Here is a 24,941-nt window from a genome sequence, read left to right on the forward strand (position 1 = left end):
CGTATGATCGTATACGCTGCGGGTTTTCGCACGCGAATTTATTGCCGTCAAATTCTCGGTAATACAAATGGAACTCGAATGGAACGGCCTGCGTTTAACACCAAACGCACCGAGACGATAATTTCGTAACCCACGCATATACATTTTAATCAAGATACGTCTATTTTTCCAACTGGGAATATTAAATGAGCGGCTGCGGAAAGTTCATAAAGCCAGTTACACAGCTGGCGGAATTCTGGAGAAGAAAAACAACGCGAAAGCGCGGAGCGCTTAAATGGCAGCTCGCCAATCGCTTAACAATTGTATATTTAAATGGTGCCCTCCTCGAAATATCCTTCGACCTTTTGCCGAGCATACTCGTACGGGGACTCTCGAACTCACGTGTCTCGGCTCTTGAAATATCTCGGTATCAATATTATACTACATTTTTTTTCTCCCGACGCGATCCGCGATGTCGATAAAATTTTCTCAACGTCGCCCGCCGTCTCGTGCGCCGCGTTCATCTCGCATTTTATTGCGGCCCCGAAACGAATTGTTCGAGGAATAATCCGCTCGCGCGAAGCGCACCTGCGAACTTCACCGTGGAGCAAGCTAAGTGCGAAGGTTGAGGAAACGCGGGGAAGAAACAAAAAAAAAAAAAAAAAAAAAAGCGGAAGACAAGAAGAGCGAGTTGCGATTGACTAATGGAAGTATCGCGTCACCCGGTGACTCCAGGACGCCGAGCGGAGAAGCGATTCGTGATAATGACCTCGCCATGCAAATATAGATATCTCCTCCATCGCGTTCTTAATGCAAAGCGTGTGTTACATTGAAACGGCGAGCCGTCGAACGGTGAAGCCGCGCTCGTGTTTCGTTACGCCTCGCCAGGCGACCGTCGGGCTCCTTTAATTGGGATTTTAATTATTGCGCCTTTCCCTGCGCGGTCCCGAGGAAATCCTGTACGCGGAACTCGAGACGCGATTCGCGCGTCCGATTACGTCGGAACCCATCAATTGTTTCGTCGCAAACTTCCCGCGTCGGAACAATACGAACTTGCGTACACAGATGTGTCTACGAAATCGCGGCGATTAATTATTGAAAAGGACCCTAATTTACCTGTCCACCTGATATCTAAGCGGACCCCCATATCACATGACGCAGCAAGGCCTATCGCGCTTAATTCGACTCTCGTGCGATGACTGAGTCGTTCTGGCCCCAACGACGGTCATCTCTCTATGCCGCAATCGTGTCGCAATTAATAAATCGAGATTAATTACGCGCAGCTCGTTTGAGGAGCAATAATTCACCCGAAGATCTTTCTATCTCGCTCCACTCGCATCGAAAATTATTAAACGCGTCGGGGAGAGAAAATGTGGGCAGTTGTCACGTTAATCCGCGAAATTAATTCGCCCAGAAGTCGTGCGTGATAAGCGCGATGCCGTCGCTGTTTCTAAGGCAACCCTCGCGTTCATATGGCCCGGTTCCGAATTGCGACAGAAACCATCGTGCACGCGAGCACGCGGAAGATCGCGGGACAACGGCCGTTCGATCGCGCGAAATCAGCGAAAGAAATATGACGCCGAAGAAAATAAATCGGCGATATCGAGCACGTCGGAGCGTTGCACCCGAATCGATTCGTTTCTCTCGTTCTCGCCGAAGAATCAAGCTGACTCCCTTTTTTTTTTTTTTTCTTCTTTTTTTTCCCCTCCCGCGTAACGCCTGACGTGACGCGACTCCCTCATCACCGGCGGGCTGGAAATTGCGGGAGATTCGGTGCGTGCAATTAACGCTTGGACCGCCCTGTGATCACGCAATCGCGATAGATTTCGGTGCGCAACGAGCGGCGCCGAGTTATTCCTTATTCCGCGCTTTCCGTGCTGCGCGAAGACGGTGGGCTTTAGGTGCCGATGTCCCGGCGGGGAATTCGCCCGTTATCGCGTATTAATTAAAATCATCCGCTCTGATTGTCTCGCGAAATCGATGCTCATCGGCGCCGTCGCTACTTCGGCAGAAGTTCCGCGCGACCGACTGCAATCAATTTCGCGGATGCGTCACGGATGCAGCGGCCTCGCAATAGCGCTTCCCCGCATGATACGCAGGTGCGACCGGTGTCGTAATTAATAATGCAGATGGTAGTCTGTAAAGCGTTCTTTTCCCGAGCGGGATCTTCGTCGCCCCGATGCTGCCTTCGTTCCCGAAAATTTGTAATTTTTATCATCGGGGTATCACGGTAACTCGATCTCGAATTAAAATTCAATTAAACCGGCGACCTCGCGAGCTCATTACTTTCGAGAGAACTTTAGAATTCGATTTGCCGAGGGATTACTGATGTCTCGATAACGCCGAGCGAAAATAATTGTATCTTTTTTTTTCTTTTTTTTTTTTTTTTTATTGCACGTTGCAACCGGCGCCTCTGACGCTCGGTATCGATTAACCGTGAGACATTCTGTTAAATTAAGGGCCGAATTGCCGCTGGAGAACGCAGGTGCGTGTGGGTGCATGCATTAGACATAAGAGTCGCGGGGATGCGGCGCGAAGGAAGATCGAGCTTCTCGAAAGACGCGGAGGGCACGAAGGGAGGGTACGAAGGGAGGGTACGAAGGGAGGTTTGCTATACTTTGGTTTCTGATGTTCTCAACACGGTTAGTAAGGGGCGTCGGTCAATACTAGCACCGCGTAGTATAACCAGGGCTGTAAAAAGCGTGTCTCACGCCCTGACTGCTACTTCATCCTGCAAGCAGGCCGTTACCACGGAAATTCTCAACAAGTATGATATCGCGGGTGCTACGCTTAAGCCGGGAATCTCATTTACAAAGTGAGATTGCCTGGAACATGCTCGGGAAAAATTCAAGACGCGAGCCATCGTATTTCTTCTCACGGTGCGACTTAAGGAATTTTTTTTTTTTTTAATTTATTAATTTATATACAAAAGTAAGTCACAATTGATATAGTAATTATGCCAAAAGTCTTTTTGCGAAATAAGTACGAGTTGTAATGAAATAACGCGAATAAAGAAAATTATATTACTCATCTGGGAATTAATTTAGAAATGTAAACGAGCATAATTGCATGTTACAAATTACTCGCTTCTGTTTCTGTCGCATTAAAAAAAATAAATAAATAAATTATAATAATACAAAAAAATTGACTGTAAAGGAGATTTATTCCAAGCCCTATATTGAAACAGGCGGCATTTTCTGGCACTAACAAAAGCTTCCTACGGGAATTGCTATAGCAATAAATTTTGCAAGATCTACAACCGAGTGCTGATTTGCATGGAACCTCGCATTTGCAATGCCGATCTCGATTACGGCGATGGAGATCGTGAGACACGCTGCGAAAATCGAAGCTATTCGGCGGATCGATGAATCCGGCGACCGCGATCGCACGTCGCGGGGAACCTCTTAATCGTGAGTCGCGTCACATCAGTGTCAGAGCGGCGCAATGTATGCAAATGTATCGCGTTGGGATTCGTGCGGAAGGAAGAGGACGAGCGAAGGGCGAGAGGGAGACGACGGGAAAGCAGATGCAAACTGCATTCGTTCCGAAGATCTCCTCTCGTTGCAGAATCGCAATCTCCCGCGAATCGCTATCACGAATACCTAAAGTGCAGTTAACTGGGCAGCGCAGAGCGCAATTAGCAAAGCATTAGATTGTGCGTACGCGATCTCCGCTATTCATTTATTGCCTCGCTATTTAACTAGGTAAAATGTCCCGATGGATAATGAAAAAGGAATCGATAAACATTCAGCGGACAATTAGCATGCTTAATTTCTCGAGCTCTTCAACGGGAGAACGCAATTCCGATACGCGTCGATAAACAATCGCGAGACTCGAAATGGGGATGGAAATTAAGTGCCGCGTCGCGGACTCCTTTTTCGCGTCTTCGTCTCCAATTAGTTTAGTTCCGACGAACTTCGATGAGCTGGGCGAACTTTCCCGGTGCGTGCATAGATTATGCAATCTCGTTGCTGCACGAAACTAGCACCTTATTAAAGTATAACCTACGCTAAGCGCATCTCCGAAATTTCCTGTTGATTCGATTTTCCCTTGACGAGCCAGCCCCGGCATTCGCTCGCGGATCTCGGACGCAGTAAGCGACGTACCAAATCGTACTTCCGTGAAAAAGATTAAAGGCATATCCGCCGTAGTTCTTACCCATAGGCATAGAGCGAAAGTGCACCCGGCGTACCGTACGACCCGATAAAAAATGTATCAATCCCCCCGCTTTTAAAAGCGAGACACGTGCCCGAGCGATCGCGGACGAGCGCGCGTATCACTTGAAACTTAAATGCTAAAGAGGAGTTTAATGCACGGCTCTAAGGTCGGCCGTTCTCGGAAAGGCGTAAATTCAACTTTGTCTCCGGCGTTTTAAGTGGGATGCGGCATAAACGGGTTTTCCAATAAGCGCGCGGACGGGCGACGCGCCGGACAATATGATTGTCCCTGTTTCTTTTAGCGTGCACGTTTTCGCGCTTTAATATATTCTTTTCTTCGTGAAAATGCCGAGTCGCGCGAAATACGTGTACGTGGCGGACGAATAAACTTAAAATAATTGACTTTTCCAGACGATAACGTAAACGGATAAAGAGCTCGTCCCTCGCTCGACTGCCTTTCATATATATATTTTAATTGCGCGCTAATGTATTGTTCTTTTTTTTTTTTTAATTTTGTACCCTGCGTGTTTTTCGCGTTTAATTTCCGTCGTTACGTAATTCGTCGCAGTCACGACACGGTGCAACTTTAAATTAAACGTCACGGTTACATTTCGTGTATCAGAATTGCGTCGAGGAGCAACGTAACACCGCGAATGATTGAAGAGCTATTAGAGTCAATTATACACGGTGGCTTCGTCGCGATCTCGTTCAGGATATTATTAGAATGCCTTCGGCGAGCCGTGCGAAAGGCAATGTTTCGGTTGCGTCGCGAAGTATTATAAGAGTCTCGAATGAATAGATGCATTAGCAGCGTGGTCACGTTTTTCGTCCCCGCAAAGCTGCTGAAAAGTTCTTCCGGGGCACTTAGACATTCAGTTTCGTTCGCGCGTCGAAGAAAAAAAAAATATATATTTCAGTTAGCAAATTATAAGTTATCTCGCGGATGTGCGTCAAACGGAAAAGAAACCCTTTCACCGGGCGAATTGAAAATCCGTTGTAAATAGCGGCGGGATGAAATTACCGGCGTCGGAAACTATTTCAGAAATTTATATTAACTGACGGAATTTCCGGAACAATTAAACGAGTAGACGCGGACAAAAATTCACTTCGCTGTTTCGTTGCGCGTCGTTACGAGAGACTTTCGCGAGAAATAACGAGATGACGACTTTGTTTCCGCGCATCCTTGAGTGCTTTTCAAAGCGCTGAAGTTGACGTGCGCGCCCGTTCATTAAGGGATTCCGTCAGGATGCTCTCGTCGCGAGAATCCGGCGGTCTCGCAGGATCGCGGCGACGTGCGCTCCGCACTGCAATGCGACAAATGAGCATGACTGCGATAAATCGCTCGCAGCCGACTTATATCTCGCGTTCCCGTACCGTTATCGAGCCGTCCCTTGATATTTAACTGCCGTAGTTTCTGCGCGCCCATGATCGCCGGCCTGCTCGCATAAACAACCACGCGCCATTAGGGCACGGACATTAAACTTGCATCGAACGGGAACTTGCCTCCGCGTCCTTTCGAAATCGATATCGCAGACGGCTCATAGATCCGTCGAGTGCTACGCCTCTCGCGGTATCCAACGCGCTCGTAAAATCGTTCATTACTTAAGTATCACGAATATGTAATTAATTACCGTATTACGAGTCAGTCTTTTTTTTTTTTTTTTTTTTTTTTTTACTTTTTTGCATTATCAATCATGTACGATCTGCCGCGACTTCTGCCGATATATTTACGACTCGCCTACCTGGAGAACGTCGGAGAGATCTAAGAATTCGGAACACGCGGCGCTCATCTGACGCAAGGAGATTGGGAACGAGAGGCGCGAACGTGAACGCAATAATTTTTAAATTTAATATTATAATATGAGAGAAACGGATCAAGTTTCGAGAGGCGACGATTTTCTTTTGTATGCGGGTCCCTATTGACGTCCGGCTTTAGGGCGGCACGTGTTTCACGCGCGGAAAACGGAACTCGTGAATCCGCTTACTAAAGTTTCGCCTCTACGTGACGGCAACACCTTCCAAATACATTATTCGGGCTGTCGTATGAAGTCAAGTCGGAAGGAAATTCTTTAGGTACGAGAATGGCAACCCCACCTCACCCTTTCCGCCGATTCTTTACTTTTTCTCGTATGCCAATAGTCACCATCTTGTCACCCGGTACATAACAAAGAATATCGACTTTCTGCTACGTTTCTACTATGTTTCTGTCACAGAGCAACGGCGAGAGAAAGAGAGAGAGGGAGAAAAATAAATTTTTTAAAGGGACATATAGAGATGCGTGCAAACAAGTTTTAACTTTCGTTATTCCGTTTCCGTATAAAATATTGTTTCGACTTCTTCTTTTTTTTTTTGAGATTAAAATTATATATAAATAATGTACAAATATATGTAAAGTGTGTTGAGGACGAGTTCATGGTTTGCAAAACTCAAATGATTGCGTGGATCAGTAATCCCTGCGGGAGGGATATTTCTTCTAGACCGATAAATTCGTAGACATTGGGCGGACGGGTAAGATACAAGAAAATAAGATCATAAATGTCTCGTAAAATTGTCAACCAGTATTACGATAAATTTTGGAAAAAAGTTTCATAAGTAAAAATTTCGTAAAGAAATATTCGTTAACATTTAATTTTTTTATACAGAAGATTCATAATCATTTATATAATTAAATAATAAAATTAGAAAGTACGAGTGGGTCTTGAAAATGTATTGTTCCTCCTGCATTTTATCTTTCACCGCGGACGTTTACATAATTTTCTATCATCGTTGCATGTTGCATTTAGCGATACTTTGTCCTCCCTGCTTTTACAAAAAGCGTCACGTTGATTGATAAATTAAGTTTTGCGAATAAGACCAGAAGCAAAAACCTGTTTTTGTCTAGCAACTTTTGGCGTCACTCGGTTTCTACATTAATTGCATCCCCGTTTCGTCAGATGCCATCTACCGAAATCGGGCAAGGTCGCCCAAGCTCGATCACTTAACGACGTCATTTCAGTTAATGCGTAACTTATCAGCTAATAGAATCGGGAATGCCAATGGTATCCCAACATTAGACGTGATAACTCAGCTTGCCGAATCCCCGTGGAATCCGCAAGGGATAATCTTCCGCCGCGTTCTAATCGTGAAAACGAAACCGAAACGCCGACCGCTAATTTCCATTATCTGTCACTCGACCCCGACTCCGTTACTATCAAATTGAGTCGATCCTAAAGACGATTACGGTACCCGTGAATGCTACAATGCCGAGGCACGCCCGTTCGCCGACCGAAATCCGCTGTCATCTCGAACGAGCCGACCGCGCGCGTGTACGAAGAGCACGTAGGTCCCTCGTTATCTACGTCTGCTTTTCTCAGCGACTTTCTGTCAAAGAAGGAAAGCCCCGGGTTCTTACGATCGCTCGGGGATCCTCCGGTCATTACGTCATTTCCGTTACATCTGGCCGAACGCCGGTCCCTACCGGCGAGTTTGACGGTGCGTGCCTTCCCTCCTGAGCCTCCTCGCGACAACCTCCCTCTCGCGCGCGACACCCAGACAAACTTCGGTCACGTACGACATACCCAGAAGCGTTCTATACGTGGTGATCGTCCCTGACGGTGTATAGACCGGCGCGACGACGGCGGCGACGGTAGGCCCGGCTGCGCGGAGGACCAATCGCGCCGCTCGACTACTAGTGGGGGTGATGGTGGATGCGTCTCGACAGCGGGGTAAGAGGATCGCCACCGCCACCGTCGCCTCCGCCGACGCAGGGGGGCCGCAGCGAGTTCTCCCGTCAGAGAGCCGGCAGCCCGCAACGCGAGTGTTGCTGCCGTGCTTCGATAACCGAGAAGCCGCAACAGTGAGAATCGTCGTCGCCTTCACCCTCGCCGACAGCGGAGAGCAACGAGGAGAGGAGAACCACGTACACCCTCGAGGTGCGCTCGACGGGGTGGCTTCCGTATCCGACAACGAAACGCCGCTCGCCGCCCGGAGGCCGTCCGTCGATCCCTCACTCTCTCTCTACCGATTTTCGCACACTTCTCTCCTTTCCTCGGGCTCTCCTCTCTCACGTTTAATCTATCGCCCTATCGCCCTAACCCCGTCGTTTTCGGAACGCCGCAGCACCGCCGTGCTCGCTCCGACACACAGCGACACGTATAACGTTAAACGTACGTCTACTGTGCTTCGCACGAGCTCCGTTTTCCTTTCCACCTGCGACCCGTCACCCTATTTCTATCGTCCCTCCGTACGTTGCCCCTTTTCCTCCCGATATCTGTGTCCGTGCGGTACTACTCGTCGCGGTGCGCGAAGGGAACGAGACGAGGTGCAGCCCTCCCCTGCTTCATCCCTCCGCTGGGCCTCGAAAGAGCGTACGCGAGAAACGAGCGGAAGACGGGCGGTCTCCGACACCCTTCTTCCCTCCGACGGACATCTCGTCAAGGGCGACGTCGCCGTACGCCCGCGACGGTAGCGGCCCACAAGGATATCCCCCCCAGAATTTGGCACCCGGCGAAGCTATCCCGGCTCGTGGTACTCGGAAATATTGCTGGGGCGGGCAGTGTAAAGGAGTAACCAGGTGAGTGCGGCAGTACTATTGAAAAACTTGGTCGACGGGACGACTCTCGAACCGATCGAAATCCGCTACCCACCGTGGTCGGCGACCTACCGCCTAACCGGGTCACGGCAGAGACGACGGACGGACGTTCGCGGCGCGTGCTACGCTGACGAAATTCGCGCTAGCGATTTCCTCGCCTGCCATATGACGTATGGATTTTATCGGTCGGGCACGCCGCCACCTCGCGAGAAGGGGGGCGATCTTGTTACTAAGGGGGTTGCACCGCAGTGCCCGGTACTTGGTGGGGTGGTCTCGTCCTAAGCCTAAAGTATCAGCATGCTCTCGCCTTTTTTTTTTTTTTTTTTTTTTTTTATTTTACTTCCGGTACTGAAAATATCGCGAGTCCTCATAAATTTCGAGAGAAACGAGCGGACGGAAAGGTACTTAATTTCGCCGGTGTGTTCGACCGACGGGTTTTTTTTTCGCTTTGCGAATGAACGTTCCGCATGGATCAGTTTTGGCTGTTCGCCTCGTCGGCTCCAGTCGAATTTGGATCAATGATCTAAAGATTACGTGCGGGCTACCCGGCATCGTGCCCGTCCTGCGCAGTGCGCTCGGCAGGACGTGAAACGCTGCACGGAGAGCTCGTGTAAATCCTGCGCAATGCCGGCGACGTGCGTGCGTGCGGCGCGACCACGGCGCCGACTCGTCGAGAGAGCCAGCAATCTCTTCGGGATCGTTTCCCAACGAATTTCCGCAACGATCCGCCGAGATCGCGAAATGCTAGAAAATCCGCGACCCGCAAGTTTCACCATGGACCTACGAGGTCTTACGAACGCCTTTTTCCTGGGAATTAACTTTTCTTTTCGGGGGAGAAAAAAAAATAGAAAAAAATAAAATAGGAAAAAAAACAGCTGGGTTTCTCGTAGGGTTTCAACGGGAATCTCATCGACATTCGGCTTACTGTTAGCCGTAGGAAAGCGCGCAGGGTCGTTGTTATATAGCCTTCGCCTTGAAATCTTCGATTTCGCGACCGGCTAGCAACATCTAATTTTTACCGCAACGCTAATACGCACAGCTACCTCCGAATTCGAACGATATAATTTAGATCCCTACGAGGATTACTACAGACGTTAGAAGAATTGACCGTCAAATCTCGTTTGAGACAGACTCAGCTATAATCCTTCAAGAATTGCGTAACGGTATCAGTTGTCGCGACATTCGCGACGTTAACTCGAGTAGAGTCGGTGTCTCTTCGAATTCGAAACGAACGAGATCGCTCGTTCACCAACTCCCCATTGTCTCGTCGTGACTTTCGCCGGAGAAGTTTCCCGGGAGTTTCGATGACTGATCGCCCGCAAGTTCGCGCACGAGATCGTTACGGCCATAAAGCGATTATTAAAGGGAAATATCGAGGGACTTTGCCAACTGCACGGGGAGAGAATTACGTTTCTTGAGACGCGAGGCAGCCAAAGCGACGCTTTGTGCACCACCGTTCTCCTTTCGACCCTTGCCTCTTTCTATTTCGGCCCCCGAGTACGCTTCGTCTTTCCGTCCCTCGTTTCGTCTCTCCGCGCGCGGTGCAGACGCAGCACTCGCGAGAAGCGGCATAATAATGCGGCAGAAGTAAATTTAACGAACAATCAGAGCGATAATAGAACGCGTCTGGTCGCGCTCGTTCTTTGTCCCGGCTGGCCGCGTTGGACGCGTTAATTGCAATTAGCATGTAGCCTATTATGCGCACTAATAAAGAGTAGGCAGCCGCGATAACGTTAAGCTAACATCCCACCTTAACGAGATATAAAATTTTACCCTCCCAAAGATATTAAATTCACCTTTTACTTTGTGTTTCTTTCGCGCTCGCCGCGATAACGTAATTTTCCTTCCGCTAAGTATTACGATCTCAGCTGTTTAAGATTTAAAAGCCGAGTACGCTGCGCCCGTGATTGAAGACTCGGTCGGCCGTCGTGAAAAGAAGATTAAGTAGCGGCGCTTAAAGGACTGGTTAGATTTAAATGGGGAAAGTAGCAATAGTTGAGCGACGGAACTTCTTGCTTTCTAATTAGCGATCTTAGCCGATCGATGAATAGAAGACTATTATCATTCTGTCGCATGTTCAGAAGTCTCGTCAAGAATACAATATCCTAACCGAATCTATATAAAATCTCTATCTATATAAAAAATTAATTCTTGTAAAAATAAATTATCGGTCGTCAGACATGAAAGACACGCTAATAAAAATAAAAAAAAGAAAAATAAAAAAAGAAAAAAAAAGAAAAAATGACAAAGAAAAAAAATATTTCGCAAAGCTGTACGTAATTAATTCGACGTTTCAGCAATGAGTACCACGGACCCTACCGGAGAAGGCGGAGGAGGGGGAGGGGGAGGAGAGAGTGCAACGACGACGAATGTCGAGCAGACTGCGTCCCCGAGCACGCCGATCGCCGGCACCGCCGTGCAACAGCAGCCGCAGCAGCCGCATCAACATCCGCCACCGTCACCCCTAAGTGGTTGCTACCTTCTCGTGGTGCTTCCCGAGCCTCATACCGCACAACATAAGGACCTCATCCTGAACCGCCTCGCGAAAGGTAAGACGTCGCCCGTTTTATGCGACCGTAAACGCGAGTCTGACGACCGTAAACGCTTTTTTTGCCGCGGCTATTAGTGAAAGCAAAAAAGATACGAAGGCAATGCGGGGGATATAAAGTGAAGAAGACCCCCCCTCTGTTCACCGGGTGGAGAAAAGACTTATCCCGCGGTTATCAATCTGGCAGCACGCATCAATGCACGCGTATGACTGTAGCCGATGCACGTGTTTGCCGTTAAAATTGCTACGCTCGCGTGAAAAATGTTGGCGTTTAATCACGTATCGGAACACGAGGGACCATTACCGATACGAATGGCACGCTGGGCTTGGCTGAATGCACTTTACGATTACCGGCGCACGATTACGATCTTCCGTTTCGGTGATTGCGATGTCACCCTTCCGGGTTAAGAACGTATATCCGTCGCGCCGCTCGGACGCGTGCACGCCTAACGGTACCCTGCCGATTATATTCCTTGCGAGTTATCGGAGACTCACGACGGATGGACGGTTGCCAGGCGATAAAACCGACCCATTCTCGGCTCTCTCTTCGCGAGAGAAGGAAATCGATATCGCACCTAATTCGCTTATTTCTAATCGTCTGCCTATTACGTGCTCGGTATCGAATTGCTGATTCCTTCGCGTTCATATATTTCCCCTGAGGACACGCACGAGAGCCGGCGGCGGCGATAAACCCTCTTTCAATCGCGAGAAAGGCTCGTGATGCTACAATATTAATTGCCTTTTATGGCGGACATTTGTTCTGATGCCCGTAATTGCACGGCAGTAACGCGGGTGATCAATAAGGTAAAGTTTCGTCTTTTCTTTTTTTTTTTTTTTTTTTTTTTTTTAATCCTTAGACAATCACGCGTGACCGGAATTTTTTATCGCCAGAACTCATTTGTTCTCAAAATAACTCGTACAATTTATGTAGCTTCTAATAAAAGCGACATTTAAAAAATTTACACGAGTCTATATTTAAATTGAAATAATGCTCACTGCAGTAAGGTTTTTTTTTTTTTTTTTTAAAAACGTACTTTAAAAAATTAAAAAAAATTAAAAACGTATTAATATTTGTTATATCGCTCCGCCAATATTGTAATTATTGTCACGAAATTGTCGTTACAATCGCTCTATGCGAAAATGTGCTTGGAGTTCATAATTAACGACGTCAACGTGATCCACATATTTAATTAGCGGCACCGAGGGGGAAGTACAAAAGGATCGATAAAAAGAAATATATCCATACTTTATGCCGCGACATAGACGAGCAAGAGGACGTCTCAGGTTTTCAATGAGCGATTAATATCAAGTTTATCAAATGACCAACTGATAAAAGACTCGCGTCGACATGTGGGGTCTCTTGTCATATAATTAGTTTGTTAATTGGTTCGCCTCCGCTCTCCGGAATGTCTCACGTGCCGTTTCTATCTGGGCGAGTGTTTAATTTGCTGACGTAACACGTCCCGCAGCCGGGATTACGGGATTCTGTAATATATTGCTTTTTTCGGAGGAGATAAAGTTAATACCGACCCTGCGTTTTTTAAAAAGAAGAAAGGGAGAAAGAGAAAGGGAGAGGGATGCCGGCACACGGTGCTCGCGCTCGTGTTTTCCGCATTGCGCCAGCGACGGTTTTTAACGGCGCGCGCTCGTCGACTTCCCGTTGGACGTTTAGCCGCTGATTTTTTCGATCCTTTCGCACGCAAATTCTATAGTCCGGCCACGCTGGTCGTTTGCATTTGCGACGATGATTTCGCGAAATGTCGTCTGATAATAGCGGCGTACGTACGTGCGCGCCGTAACTTTGACGTTAATAGCGAGCCACATTCATGCAGCCCGCACGTGGAATTTAATCTACCGCGATTAAATATTACATACGCCGATCATATATTAAAATGTTCCATTCTACAGGTAAAGTGCGCGACTTAACGTGCTGCAAGTACAACGAGCACAGAAGCTAGGCGCGGTTCGGTGTTACGTCATCGCTAAGGCTAGCGCGATATATAATTAAACTCGTTTAATCAACTATAAATTAATTATTTTATTATTCGATTATTACGATAACCGTGACTATTATCGTCGCGCCTGTCTCTCGTCCGAAAATATGCTTCGCAACTCCTGTCTCTTTCTCTTTAATTTCTTTTTACATTTCAACGTTGACGTATAAAGATCACTCGCGCAGTTGCGGACGATCATCGAGATTCGCTTTACTTTAGACGGGAAAACAGCCGCGCGAAAGCACGACTCGCTCTTCTCGCCGCGAAGTGCGGGGAGCTCGTCGTTCCCTGCGCGCGGACCTCCGCGTGGACCTTCTCCTCGTGTAAATTTAGCGGTAGATCTCGGGAGCCTGCGAGACATTTGCCGCGTCATTTGCCGCATGTTGCGGGCGTCACTGCAGCTTTGCCGAGTCCTTAAATACCCTCAAAAACCGCACGCGGCCTTTACGAATCCTCGCGTTCAATCTCGCCGAGATCTCGTCGCGTATATTTAATTCGTCTCCTATTATTCGCGTTTAATCAATATCATTATATTGTTTTTTCGCTGTTCGACGCAATTTTAATTTCACGGAAACAAATAGGAATTTACGCACGATTGGACTTTTATCTTCGCGGATCGGAGCCGCGCGTAAGGCGATTACCAACGCTCTATGACGCCCTTGCGAGTCCTATTTCTCGGCAAAGTCCAAAAGGACCTGAGGATCCTCCGGTCTCGATGAAGAAGAAATGCTTTACGCTCGAACGAGCCTTTCAAAGGCAAATTGCGACCGTTTTTGCGCGCTCACAAAGTTCGCGGATCGTAGAATATATCTCCAAGATCTATATGGCGTACGTAGCGCGGTATTAAGTCGCGGATGAACAGTGCGGCTTTTTGAAAAGGATATTTTCCGCCCGGCATTATCCTTTGCGACGCGTATTCCATTTAGTCCCGCGACCGCCATTGAACGCGAATTGCAAGGTACAACGCGTGTCGTGCACGCGGAAATAATAATGGCAATTTATTTTCGACGGACAAACAGTTCGTTTATCCAAAAAAGAATTTTTTTTTTATACCTGCCCATTGATTTTATATTCGTACAAAAAGTTTCATAAATGGTATAAAAAAAAGAAAGAAAGAAATGCATGTTTCATGCAAATTTTGAACTATACGCTTTGTTCGCTCGTTTTTTTAATTAAACTGCGCTAAACAATTCTTCGATAGTGGTATCAAGGATTAAGTGTGTAATATATTCCCACCCGATTCGCGGCATTTGGTATTTTTACCTTGTTGATAGCGTGATGCCACACAATCGTTCTATTTATAGTTTGATAAATGGCCGTGTTTACGGGGACTATCTATTGGAAAGGTATCGACAGATTCTGACAAGTGGTATCTACAATAATCTTACTGCAGCTTCTCCGTATCATAACGTAAAAAATCCCGCGGGTTGAGATTTGGCATATGTCGTCAGATTTTTTTAGAGTTAGAATCATGCGCACGATTTGCGTGCGCTATTTTTTGCAAAGTCCCAATTCAAGAAACTTAATTGCAAACTACGTAAAAAAGTCATGCGACTTACCAAACTGCTTCAGCGGAGTTGTTGAATTCTGGCGTTGGCTGAAACATAAAAAGAAATATATCAATTTAGACATGTATATTAGTTTTAATAATTTATAAAAAAAAAGGTTAAAGTCTTTATTTAATAAAGATTTTATAAAAGAAATTTATGCTCACCTAAGAGTTGCTCCGCTGATGCAGGATGCCTCCTTGGCCTGCTCATCCTCTCGGATGGGACGTGACGAGCCCTCCTTCCGCGCACTGGAAACTCGCGAACGCGTCCGGGTGAAGCTACAATCGCGAAAATTACTTAACAAATTTTTCGACACTCCCGAATAAAAAAGAATCGTAACAAAACGCCCGGTAACTATCGGCAGCCCCGAACGACCGACGAACTGGCTGCTGTTCGTATAAATACTTTTATCGGCGATAACGGCGCGGTAATATCTGCAACAGAAAAAAAATACCAAATGGAAATTAGTGACATTGTATAAATTAAATCAGTTAAGAAAAAAAAATTCTTTACACGTTTTATTAATTTTACGTAAAGACAAAGTGATTCTTACCTTCGAGTTGTTGCGTCGACGCCCGATGCCTTTCCGAGGCCTCCTCCTCCTCTCAGGATGTCGGGGATGTAGAGCACACCAAGATCCTGTAACACAAAAATGAATATTAAATTGTAGGAGCGTTCACATTAATATTTATTGAAAAATAATTATTAGAGAAATAAAAGAAAAGAATTCTTACCGTGGAGCTGCTCCGGCGACGCCCGATGCCTTTCCGAGGCCTCCTCCTCCTCTCAGAATGTCTCGAATGGCACGCGGTACTTCGGTTTCTCCTCATCTGAAACAGGAACGAGACCAAAGATTATTAAAATGACGATATTTTTCGGTGTGTCCTAACCGCGTGCTCGACCGGCAGCCAGAGCGCTCAAGGTTATCACGTGTATATTACGCGATGTTTTGTGTCGCGACCGCTGCTCAATCTCGCCCGCTTCACACCTTTACGCGTCGCACAATAGAATTTATATACCGATTCGGATTGCTCGGAGCTTGACCCGAAGAGGAGTCAAGCTCTACAGCGATCGTACGACGAGTTAAAGCCCTGCCCCGGTGATATGAGTATATGCGTATATGCGTACTTAACGCGTATAATACTTAAATGGGGATTAAACTTACTTTAAAGGGACGGGAACTGTTCGCCCGTATTCTCCGTATGAAGAGAAGGGTGGAAGATGCAATTCGTACCGGGATACGTCTCCGTAGAACGAATTATCACCTCCACTTCCGGTGCGACCGCGTGCTCTTTCTTAACTATACGTGCTGCGTGGTCTACCTGTGCCGGATGAGTGTGGTGGGGGAAGTCACGTACGTGTGAGCGGTAGGCGGCTCGAGCTCACCGCTAGCCGCCTACCGCTCGCGTCCCCACCACCTACCTCCCTACCTGCACCCCCCCGCGCGCTCCCCTTGTACGTCTACGCAATATAGATATATTTTTTTAATAAGATAATTTTTCTGTCGAATCTTTTACTGCATATATCTATCGCAGTTCTCGTCGATCAAGTATATTTCGACCGAGCTGTCTATTGAACGTGAAATATGAATATAATTAGCGCGTAAGAGGCGATACAATTTACTTCGACGGATCGAAAAGTGTTCGCACGTGCTCTCCGCATATGGAGCGATTCGATCTTTTGCTCGTACGAGCGCGTACAAGTGTGCACTGCACCTCGCGTCTATTCTCCACTCCACGGACGAGGGTTACAGGCCTTAAATGTCCGTTTGTATTTATAGAGTCTGCGACATGCATTTCGGGGAAGCTGTCTTTTCGCCGATCTCCGAGGACGATACGCGCTTCTGATGTTAGTCTCTTATGTTAGTCAGACCCTTTCTTTACGAACCAGAATTCGTTCTATGAGCAAATCGAGAGACACCACGGCGTTCCCTTATATTCTTTCTTATCGTTTCGCAGATCGGCATTAGTCACGACGGGTAGCAGAAATAGATATCAGACTGCGTTCGAAATAAAACGACGAAATGCGCTTTTGTCTTTATTCTTTTCTCTTTTTTTATTTAAATATGCCTAGTTTTAATAAACGCTTTTTGTACAACCCTGCTATTTTTAAGTTACAGAAAAGTAAAAGTACGAATGTATCTCTGTAGTTTTTTATATTAAAAGTTATCCTTTACGTTCGCTAAAAAGGTTGCGTTACTTCAACGATAATTTCATGTACGGTAAAATCTTTATCAGGCATTTAATTTATATAAAAAATTATTGTTACAAATTGTGATTTAAATATAGACCGCCTTGAATTCACCGACACTGAAAACTTGCAAGAACGTGTCCTCGGAGTCGTTGACCATCGTTATAAAGGTATAATTTTTTTTTTTTCTATCGGTGGTTTTTTCTGTGGCTATTGATACAGTTTTATTTATAACCGTATTACCCTGAGATGTTAATCAACGTCGTGAAAATCATGCAAATCGCTAATAAACTTTCGTGCGTATTTTCTCTTTCCAATTAAAAAAAAAAAAAAACATGCTATCGTAAACCGAAGTAAAAATCCTTTTACTTTCCTGAAAACTATTTCCGTGAGAAAACTTATTCTTCATCGACCGCGCGCGTTGAATTCAATTATAATTCTGCCAATCGATGGCAATTCTTTATTTATGGCCAACGGTGATGTGAATTGAGGGGTCCGAATGTTTCGTGGAAATCCGATTGTGTCATGCGAAACTTTCGTACGCACGCAAACCGCCTCTGCGCCGTGCGTGACGCACCTTGCATATTTTATTAGAAAAATAGTAGGTATCTATTATAAACGCGCGCATGAAATGAACGTGTGGTGATAGCCCGCCGTAAATAATACGGTCGATCGTCTCGGAAGGAACGGGGTATAAAATTTAAAAAAAAAAAAAGAAAAGAAAAAGGAAAAAAAAAATTTCAACGGGCGAACTTCGCGCAGAGCCGTGAGATACACAAAATACACGTTTCTGATAGTCAACCCTCGAAATTGGGCTCGCAGAGGGTTAAAGTTTCGATCGCTGATACCACCCGGGGTGAACACACGGAGGGTATTTTTCGCCCGCGATCAATCGACGCGGAAATATCATATATTTTCATCGCGAATGTAAATTCGGGTCGTCGCCTCTAAGCGTCCGTGTAATTGCTGCAGTACTCGCAGGCAAAATTTTACGCTAAGAATTACTATGTCGCAGCAGTTTGGGGACCGTCGTGGAATTATAAGATTAAATGCTATGGCTGGCCATCGTCTGCCATAGGAATTATCTTATAATTCCTTGATGGCCGCGTAAATTACTTGCGCGCGACATCGTGGTGATTTAGTGCAAAATTTTCTCCGTGTACCTGCGCCCCGAAATTTCGGCTTCCACGTGCAGGCAAGCACCGGATTAGTTTCGTCTGTATGTACCGCGATGCTCGACAACATTTGGATTATCGGCTCGTAACGCTGAGCGGTTAACAAACGTGCCGAACTGTAAATCAGACACTTCGCGTTTTAGCCGAACAGCACAAGTTCATCGTAAATGTTATCGCTCGCGACAGTTTATCTGGAAATCACGCGCGTATGTATAGAGGATATCGATCGGGAAGGCACGTAGATATGAAACAATGCGAAATTAGTCTCAGTCGCGCACTGTTCTTAGTTGAATTGCTCGGCTTGCACACAGTACTTTACGCAAACAGTTTCTATAATAATAATAATTTCTATACTCGAGGCACGCATTGCGCGATATATAAATAATCCCAGACGCGCCCGCCTTGTCATGCAAAATTAATAAGTTCTCATTTAAGAAATTAAAAATAAATTTAGCAACGTGGGTTCCTAAAACTTATAACGCGGAAAGGCGATACCTAATGATTTTACTATGCGTCGCGGAAACAAATATCCGTTTATTTTAATATCTGCGTTTATTTTGAGTATACGAATTTAATTTAATTAAAGAAAAAAAAAACTTGCTTTTTGCTCTAGCTACGAAATATCCCCCAGCGGCTAATTATTTTTAAATTTTATTTCCCGTTTCATTAATACTTCCGTGCAATTTAAAATTTTTTAATGTGATTTAATTCCAGCGGCAAGTATCGTTAAAAAGTCGATACCGCGTGGCTCCTATACAATATATACTATACCAAAATCGTGTTGAACCGCGTGTACCAAGTTTATTAATGTACCAATCGAAATAATTCGGCCACGTTGCGCCGTCATTTCCTGCACGATGAACTGGGTGTTCGCGAAATTAAAAGAATGTTTAATAACGTTCATAAACAAGCTGCTCTTTATATTAAAGAGATTATTTCACAGCGCAATTATTCACATTGCCGTTCAAATATTTGCGATATTAAAGTTAACGCGGAGGATAAGCGAAATGTAGAAGGAAAATCAATTATAAATTAACTGTCATTGAGATGCTCGCGAAATTAACGCGGCAAATAAATTCCAACACTGGCGAGAACTTATCGAAGTTCGCGAGTTACTAATAACCAACGTAATTACGTGAAACAGCGCGTTGTGGTGGACCTTTATTTTACACAAGCGTACCTTCGCATTCCGCGTCTGTCATATATAAAGAAAGGTTCGTGGATCGCAGTGGAATAAAATTTATATCTAGGTCGTTAACGAAACAATCTCGACGGGTGTTTTAAACGTGACATTTTATTCCCGCCCGATGTAACACGATGCTATCAAATGGGGTTTCGTAAAAACGGAGGACGTGAAAAGGCACAATGCACCGGCCGCATGCGGGAAACCAAGAAATATGATGATGCGAGCGCGGAGAAAAAGTGAACAATGGTCGACGAAAAGAGCAGCCGGGAAGAAAAGGCGAAGCTAGGGAAAGAGCAAATGTAAGGGAATGATCGAGCGACTTCTATATTTGGAATAAGTGGAGCTACTGCGGCAATAACACACAATTATATTATCGCACTTGTGTACGTACTCATAAAGATAATGAAAGTACGTGCGGGGAAAGCCGACGATAGGAAATCGGAAGAACGGGCGGGTTTTCCGATAGCAAAAAATAGCGAGGCTGAAATCGAGAGTGAAAATGAGAAAGGAGAGAAGGAGGTAAATAGTCTTTTGTGCGAGACGAAGAAAAAGGGTTGGAGAACGCGAAGAAGGAGAAAGCGAAGAGGGAGAGAGGGACAAAAGACGGAATAATGATCAGAGGGTTGAAAGGAACAAAAAAGGGGAACACGTGAAGGGCAGGAGCGGCGGGCGAAGTTGGCGAAAGGACGAGAGGGTAAGAAAATTGCAAAAAGGAACGGGGCAACAACGACGGTGAGGGTGAACGAAAGAGGGCGAGAGTGTAGCTGTAGGTTGATGCGGCATGCGCATGTTGGTACCTGCCTACAGCCACATCCCCGCAGTCCCAGAACTTGGATCAATAATCCATCCACTCGGGTTCTGAGTGAAAACTGTCTCTGAGCCGAAATAACGATGTCATTTTATCTCTTCTCGCTACGCGCGATCGAAGCCGAAAGCGTCGGCCGTCCGTAAGCAAATGCGCGAAACAAGAGCGCCGGGCGGGACAAAGAAACGTGCATCGCGAGGATGCACGGAAAAGCGAAGGCGGAGAAGAAAGCGGAATGAAGGAGAAGAATAATGAAGACCGATGAGAATCAGCGAAATGGATTACGCACACGCGATGAAGTTATAATTAAAGAGAGACTTCGCGGACTCGCGTCTTTAAAAAATAGGACGGTCTTAAATTTCTTTTTTCTTCTTTTTAACGAGGAAAGAGTAGCAGGAGTATCATTATTAAGCAAGAAACTTGCAAATGTTACTTTTTGACGCTCCTCGTTGAATAATTATCGAAAGACTCGAAACGGAAAATAATTGTATTGCGGCGCACACAAGGTATAATTTGCCGGCGCAAAATCGGAGAACGAGATGAGACGAGATAAAAGCGTATTCAATGAGCTAGTGGTGGGCAAGGTCGTCGTTCACGGGTCAAGGGATAATTGGAGTGAAGGGTGTGTATCCTGTCTCGGACTCCTAATGAGGATTAAAAGTTTTAATTTCGCGTTTCGCGGGGGCGAGAAGCGTCACGAGCGCGCCGAGAAAACTGCGAGGAATTGTCCTTTCGTGGAAAACGACGGGGAAAATGTATAATACTTTTAGCGGCAATTTAATATTGTCCGACAAATTGCGCGCGACGGAGACCTTTTGTTGCCGCCGAGTCCGTTCCCGCGGCAATTTATGATACGGCGACAAGGTGGACGTGAGCCGATGACGAAATCCTCGCGAGGACGCGCGATATCCGAGAAAAACGGGTCCCGGCGAAGATTGTTCTTCTCGGATTATCGGGCGATTATATTACTGACCTAAATTCCACGTTCGGAATAATTCGACGGGACGTTAATAGAGTCGTCGTCACTAAGAATTATCGTGGGCTGTCGGACGCAGTTACCTTTTAATAGCTGATCGCGCCTGAGGGATAAATTCGTCTGGCCGAAAAATACCAAGTGCCTTTTATGTAATGAAAGTTTTGACGCCGCTTTTATTAAAAAGAAAAGGGGGAAAAAAAAGAAAAAATTACGGGAACTTTTAATAACAAAATCTCAATTTAGAAAAATGCGATAAAGCTCTGAAGCGTTATTCAAGAACACTCGGTGTGATGTCATTACATATGAGGGATATTTTTAGTATTTATCGGCAAGGCTAACATAGAAAAATGTTCTCAATGCTGCGTGATATGTATTACATTATATACTCTCTCTAATATTATTTAATACTATATAACACTTCATTTTCCGCCTGATATTATCTAATACCGTACTGTATTATACATATTGTGCTGCGTCGTGCACGCGTATGATGCGTTATAGGTTCACGTTCGCATGATTTCACAAAATAAATACGGGAATAAAATTCTGCTTTTTTTACGTTGATTCAATCAGATTCGGCGCGAATGCATTCACCGTCGATCGGGTAGACAATTCTTATAACTCGGCAAGTTTAGAAAGAACTGGGAGATAATAAAAAAAAAAAAGAAAAAATTTATTTCACGTTTGACTTGTGCTCGCCATCACGAAATTTCGAAATATTGATATAACTAAAACGAATTTATTCAATTGTAAAGTTGGCGCCGGGCTTATATGGGAAGGAATCATTCCAGAAACGCCTCTCCGTACATATTGATTTCATATAATATCAAGTGACATAGCGGTATTGAATGCATCGGTTTTTTTTTCTCCCAGTATCATTTGAGGAATTGAAAAAGGGAGATGAAAGAGTCACACTAATATTCCACGCAATCGAAAAGTCGCGTAACGTGAGAAGCTTTAGAAATCGATGCCACCTAACTTCTATCATCGACATCTGCTCTCCGTAAAAAAAAAAAAAAAAAAAGAGGAAAAAAATCTTAAAATTTCCTGCTAACATTTCGACTGACTTCGGTTCTGCGACGAGAGTTGGCCAAGTATCCCGCGGATTCGTCTCGCGTTTCTACCGAGATTCCATCGCAATCGCTTTCCACTTTGTTCACACTTTGCGACACGCGAAGTACCCGCCGTACGCATGTACCGCCGACAGTTTCTCCTCCCTCCGTGTCGCGACGACGTGATTTCGCCTCGGGGCTCGTCGTCGTGCCGGCATGAGCAGGGCGATATACTTATAGCGACGCGACGACGAGGATCGCGGATAAAATTTCGTTGGGAGAGAGATACGCCCGAGTGCACTCGCGATTCACGTCGTCCGGTATCGGCGAGCCTCGCGCGCAAGGATGACTCGGCTCGCGAATGAATAATGCATTTTAATACAGCGGGTTTTCCAGCTTTCAGTCCCGCGTCCGCCCCGGCGAGCCGTACAATGTACCTGAACAGTGCCACGGTACGACAACTGTTCGTAATTCGATTTCGGATGCTGCGCGGCCGGGCTTAACGACTCGTCCCGCACGTGCGGCGCCTCCCGTCGTACATTTCCGCGTGTACGTACGCGTCGCCCCACGTCGGCCGCTTGTTTGATTATTCGCGTGTGCGAGTCGCTTGCTATGCCGCGACGCAAACTATGCCGGCCGGCGAGTTTCCGTTTGACTCACGGCACCCACGTCGAACCTGATCAAGCGGAAAGAAGGCGAGACGCGAATTCATTCAGACGTTTTATTTCGAGCTCGACGACTCGCTTGCATCATCTCGATGACGACCTTCTGCTTACTATTCTCTTTTTTCGCGCATTTGCAAGTGAGCTGCGAAGCACGAAGGAATCACCGAACGTTTCCTACTTCGCCTCGCGACAGAGAAATCGTTTAAACTCCCGAGACTTTATTTTACACCTTCCGGAATCAACAGCCGTACTTTTTAAAAGCCCAAAAACGTTCGCGTTCGTCGCTTATGCATATAAATCGATGTTATAAAATATACCGACCGTTGCGATCGCGGTGGAAAGTCGGTTTGCAATCTGAATTCCTACGTAGGCCGAACGGAAATAAATTACGTCACGCCGGGAAGAATCTCCGGATCGACCGTGCCTCCCGCTCGATTCTGGACGATTGAACACGTGCAACGCTCGGGATGGCGAATGGGTTAACGCGCAATTTACGCCGGGCCATCGATTGCGAGCACGCGGATACTTAAGTGGCGCGACGCTGGCGCGGATAAGCCGCAGCTTTCTTCGTGCGAGCGCGGACCGCGAAGGAATTTCCTCTCGCCGGGATACGCGGCGCGAGATGTCAAGGCGCCGGGACGCCGAATCGATATCTTTCCCGTCGCGAAAGGTGTACGTTTTGCGCTTTTATTAAACGTGGCACTGAGGAAATACGAGATAGCTGCGAGACAGAACCGCGCGCCTGTATAAGAAGAGTGCGAAGGCACGCGTGTGAGCTCACGCCGGATCGGATCGGCGTATGAACGTTTTATGCGCCCCGGCACGGCAATAAAATATGTATTCATGCGTATATTATGTACGTAAGGGACGCATAGCTGTCGACATGAATTATAATCAAGGGGACCTGGGAAGCGACGGAGAAATTGCTGCCGCACGATGTATCGCAGGGCTTGATCTGCCCGGGAAGTGATTTCGGCAAGCTTTGTAAATTGTATCTCACGTCTAATATATGGGCGATAACGAAAGCTTTGCGGGAATAAAATAAATACACTCTAAATAACGTTCATTATTAAAAGAGAAAAAATGTACACGACTTTAATTATGATTTTTCAATAAAATAAAATAAAAGGTTAGTAAAAAATTAAGCTATCTATTCCCTGAACTAGATCCTTAATAAATTATATTTTCTTAAATAGTAAATTCCTTCTCTTTTAATTATTAAATTTTACTAATTTCAACAGGAAATGCAAGTAGAAAATGATCCTTACTTTAAAGTTGTTCCACCGAAGTACAACGCCTCTCTGAGGTTTCCTCCTCCTTGTCGTCGTCCTTCTCCTCCTCCTCCTCCTCCTCCTCCTTGTCCTCCTCGTCCTCCTCTCAGAACTGGAATGTTGCACCCTCCTGTCGCGTACAAGACACTCGCGATATCATCTCTGGATTAATTACACTCCCGAATATTGTCTAATAAATCTTTCACGCAAAACGTTCACTACTTTCGACACTACAGTACAGCAGAGATCGCGTCGATCGCGTGGTGAAGTTGACAAGGTTCGACTGCCGGCAGAGGGATGACGCGCAACCAATTTCACTTCGCTGCAGCCAGCACCTTCCGTTCTGGCACGCTTTCTTGCCCGTTTTCGATCCTCGAATCAAAGATCGGGGAAAGCATCCGCGTTTCCCAGGCGGATCTCGACGTCTCTTATCGCGATGTGATCGAAGAAACGCACTAATTGAGATCGTAGACGAATATCGGCGAGATGCGACGCCCGCCGCCGCCGCCGCCGTTGTAACCACTACTTGGTGTCCTTAAGGCGTAAAGAATCTCGATCGTACAAACTTCGCGATTACACGATATTCGCCGCGTTCATCGGCTGCTGTTAAATCGAACACGATCTGGGATGCGCGACAGCTGAGAAGATTCAAACGAGACCGTAAATCACAGCTGCACTCACCGGTGAGTCCGCGACGCAAGCCGGAAGCCGGAACTGTCGGAACGTCGTCAAACGCAATGGCGGTCATTTACTTCCGATTCGCAAGTCGCGACCATCACTCGATTGGCGGACTGAGCGCGACCGTCGCCGGCTAGCATGCAGA

The 24,941-nt window shown here is 46.2% G+C and overlaps 2 protein-coding genes across 2 annotated transcripts in view; one reads left to right on the forward strand and one right to left on the reverse strand.

Annotated features, from left to right (window-relative positions):
- Nucleotides 1-7,884: 7,884 nt before the first annotated feature.
- Nucleotides 7,885-24,941, forward strand: part of LOC139106397 (microtubule-associated protein futsch) — a 45,324-nt gene continuing 28,267 nt past the window's right edge. Inside the window, exons 1-2 of the mRNA XM_070663144.1 lie at nucleotides 7,885-8,688; nucleotides 11,004-11,255. Of these exons, the coding sequence (XP_070519245.1) occupies nucleotides 11,006-11,255 (250 nt within the window). The 5' untranslated portion in view covers nucleotides 7,885-8,688; nucleotides 11,004-11,005. The remainder of the gene's footprint in view (nucleotides 8,689-11,003; nucleotides 11,256-24,941) is intronic.
- Nucleotides 14,116-24,181, reverse strand: LOC139106722 (uncharacterized). Its single transcript, XM_070663666.1, has 5 exons — nucleotides 24,116-24,181; nucleotides 15,533-15,628; nucleotides 15,352-15,437; nucleotides 14,963-15,232; nucleotides 14,116-14,845 (listed from the first exon to the last, which is right to left on the reverse strand). Exons 2-5 carry the CDS (start codon nucleotides 15,626-15,628, stop codon nucleotides 14,782-14,784), a joined length of 516 nt encoding a protein of 171 aa, XP_070519767.1. The 5' UTR covers nucleotides 24,116-24,181; the 3' UTR covers nucleotides 14,116-14,781.

The sequence above is a fragment of the Cardiocondyla obscurior genome, linkage group LG01, assembly GCF_019399895.1.
Source record: "Cardiocondyla obscurior isolate alpha-2009 linkage group LG01, Cobs3.1, whole genome shotgun sequence".
In the NCBI taxonomy this organism is placed as follows: Eukaryota; Metazoa; Arthropoda; class Insecta; order Hymenoptera; family Formicidae; genus Cardiocondyla; species Cardiocondyla obscurior.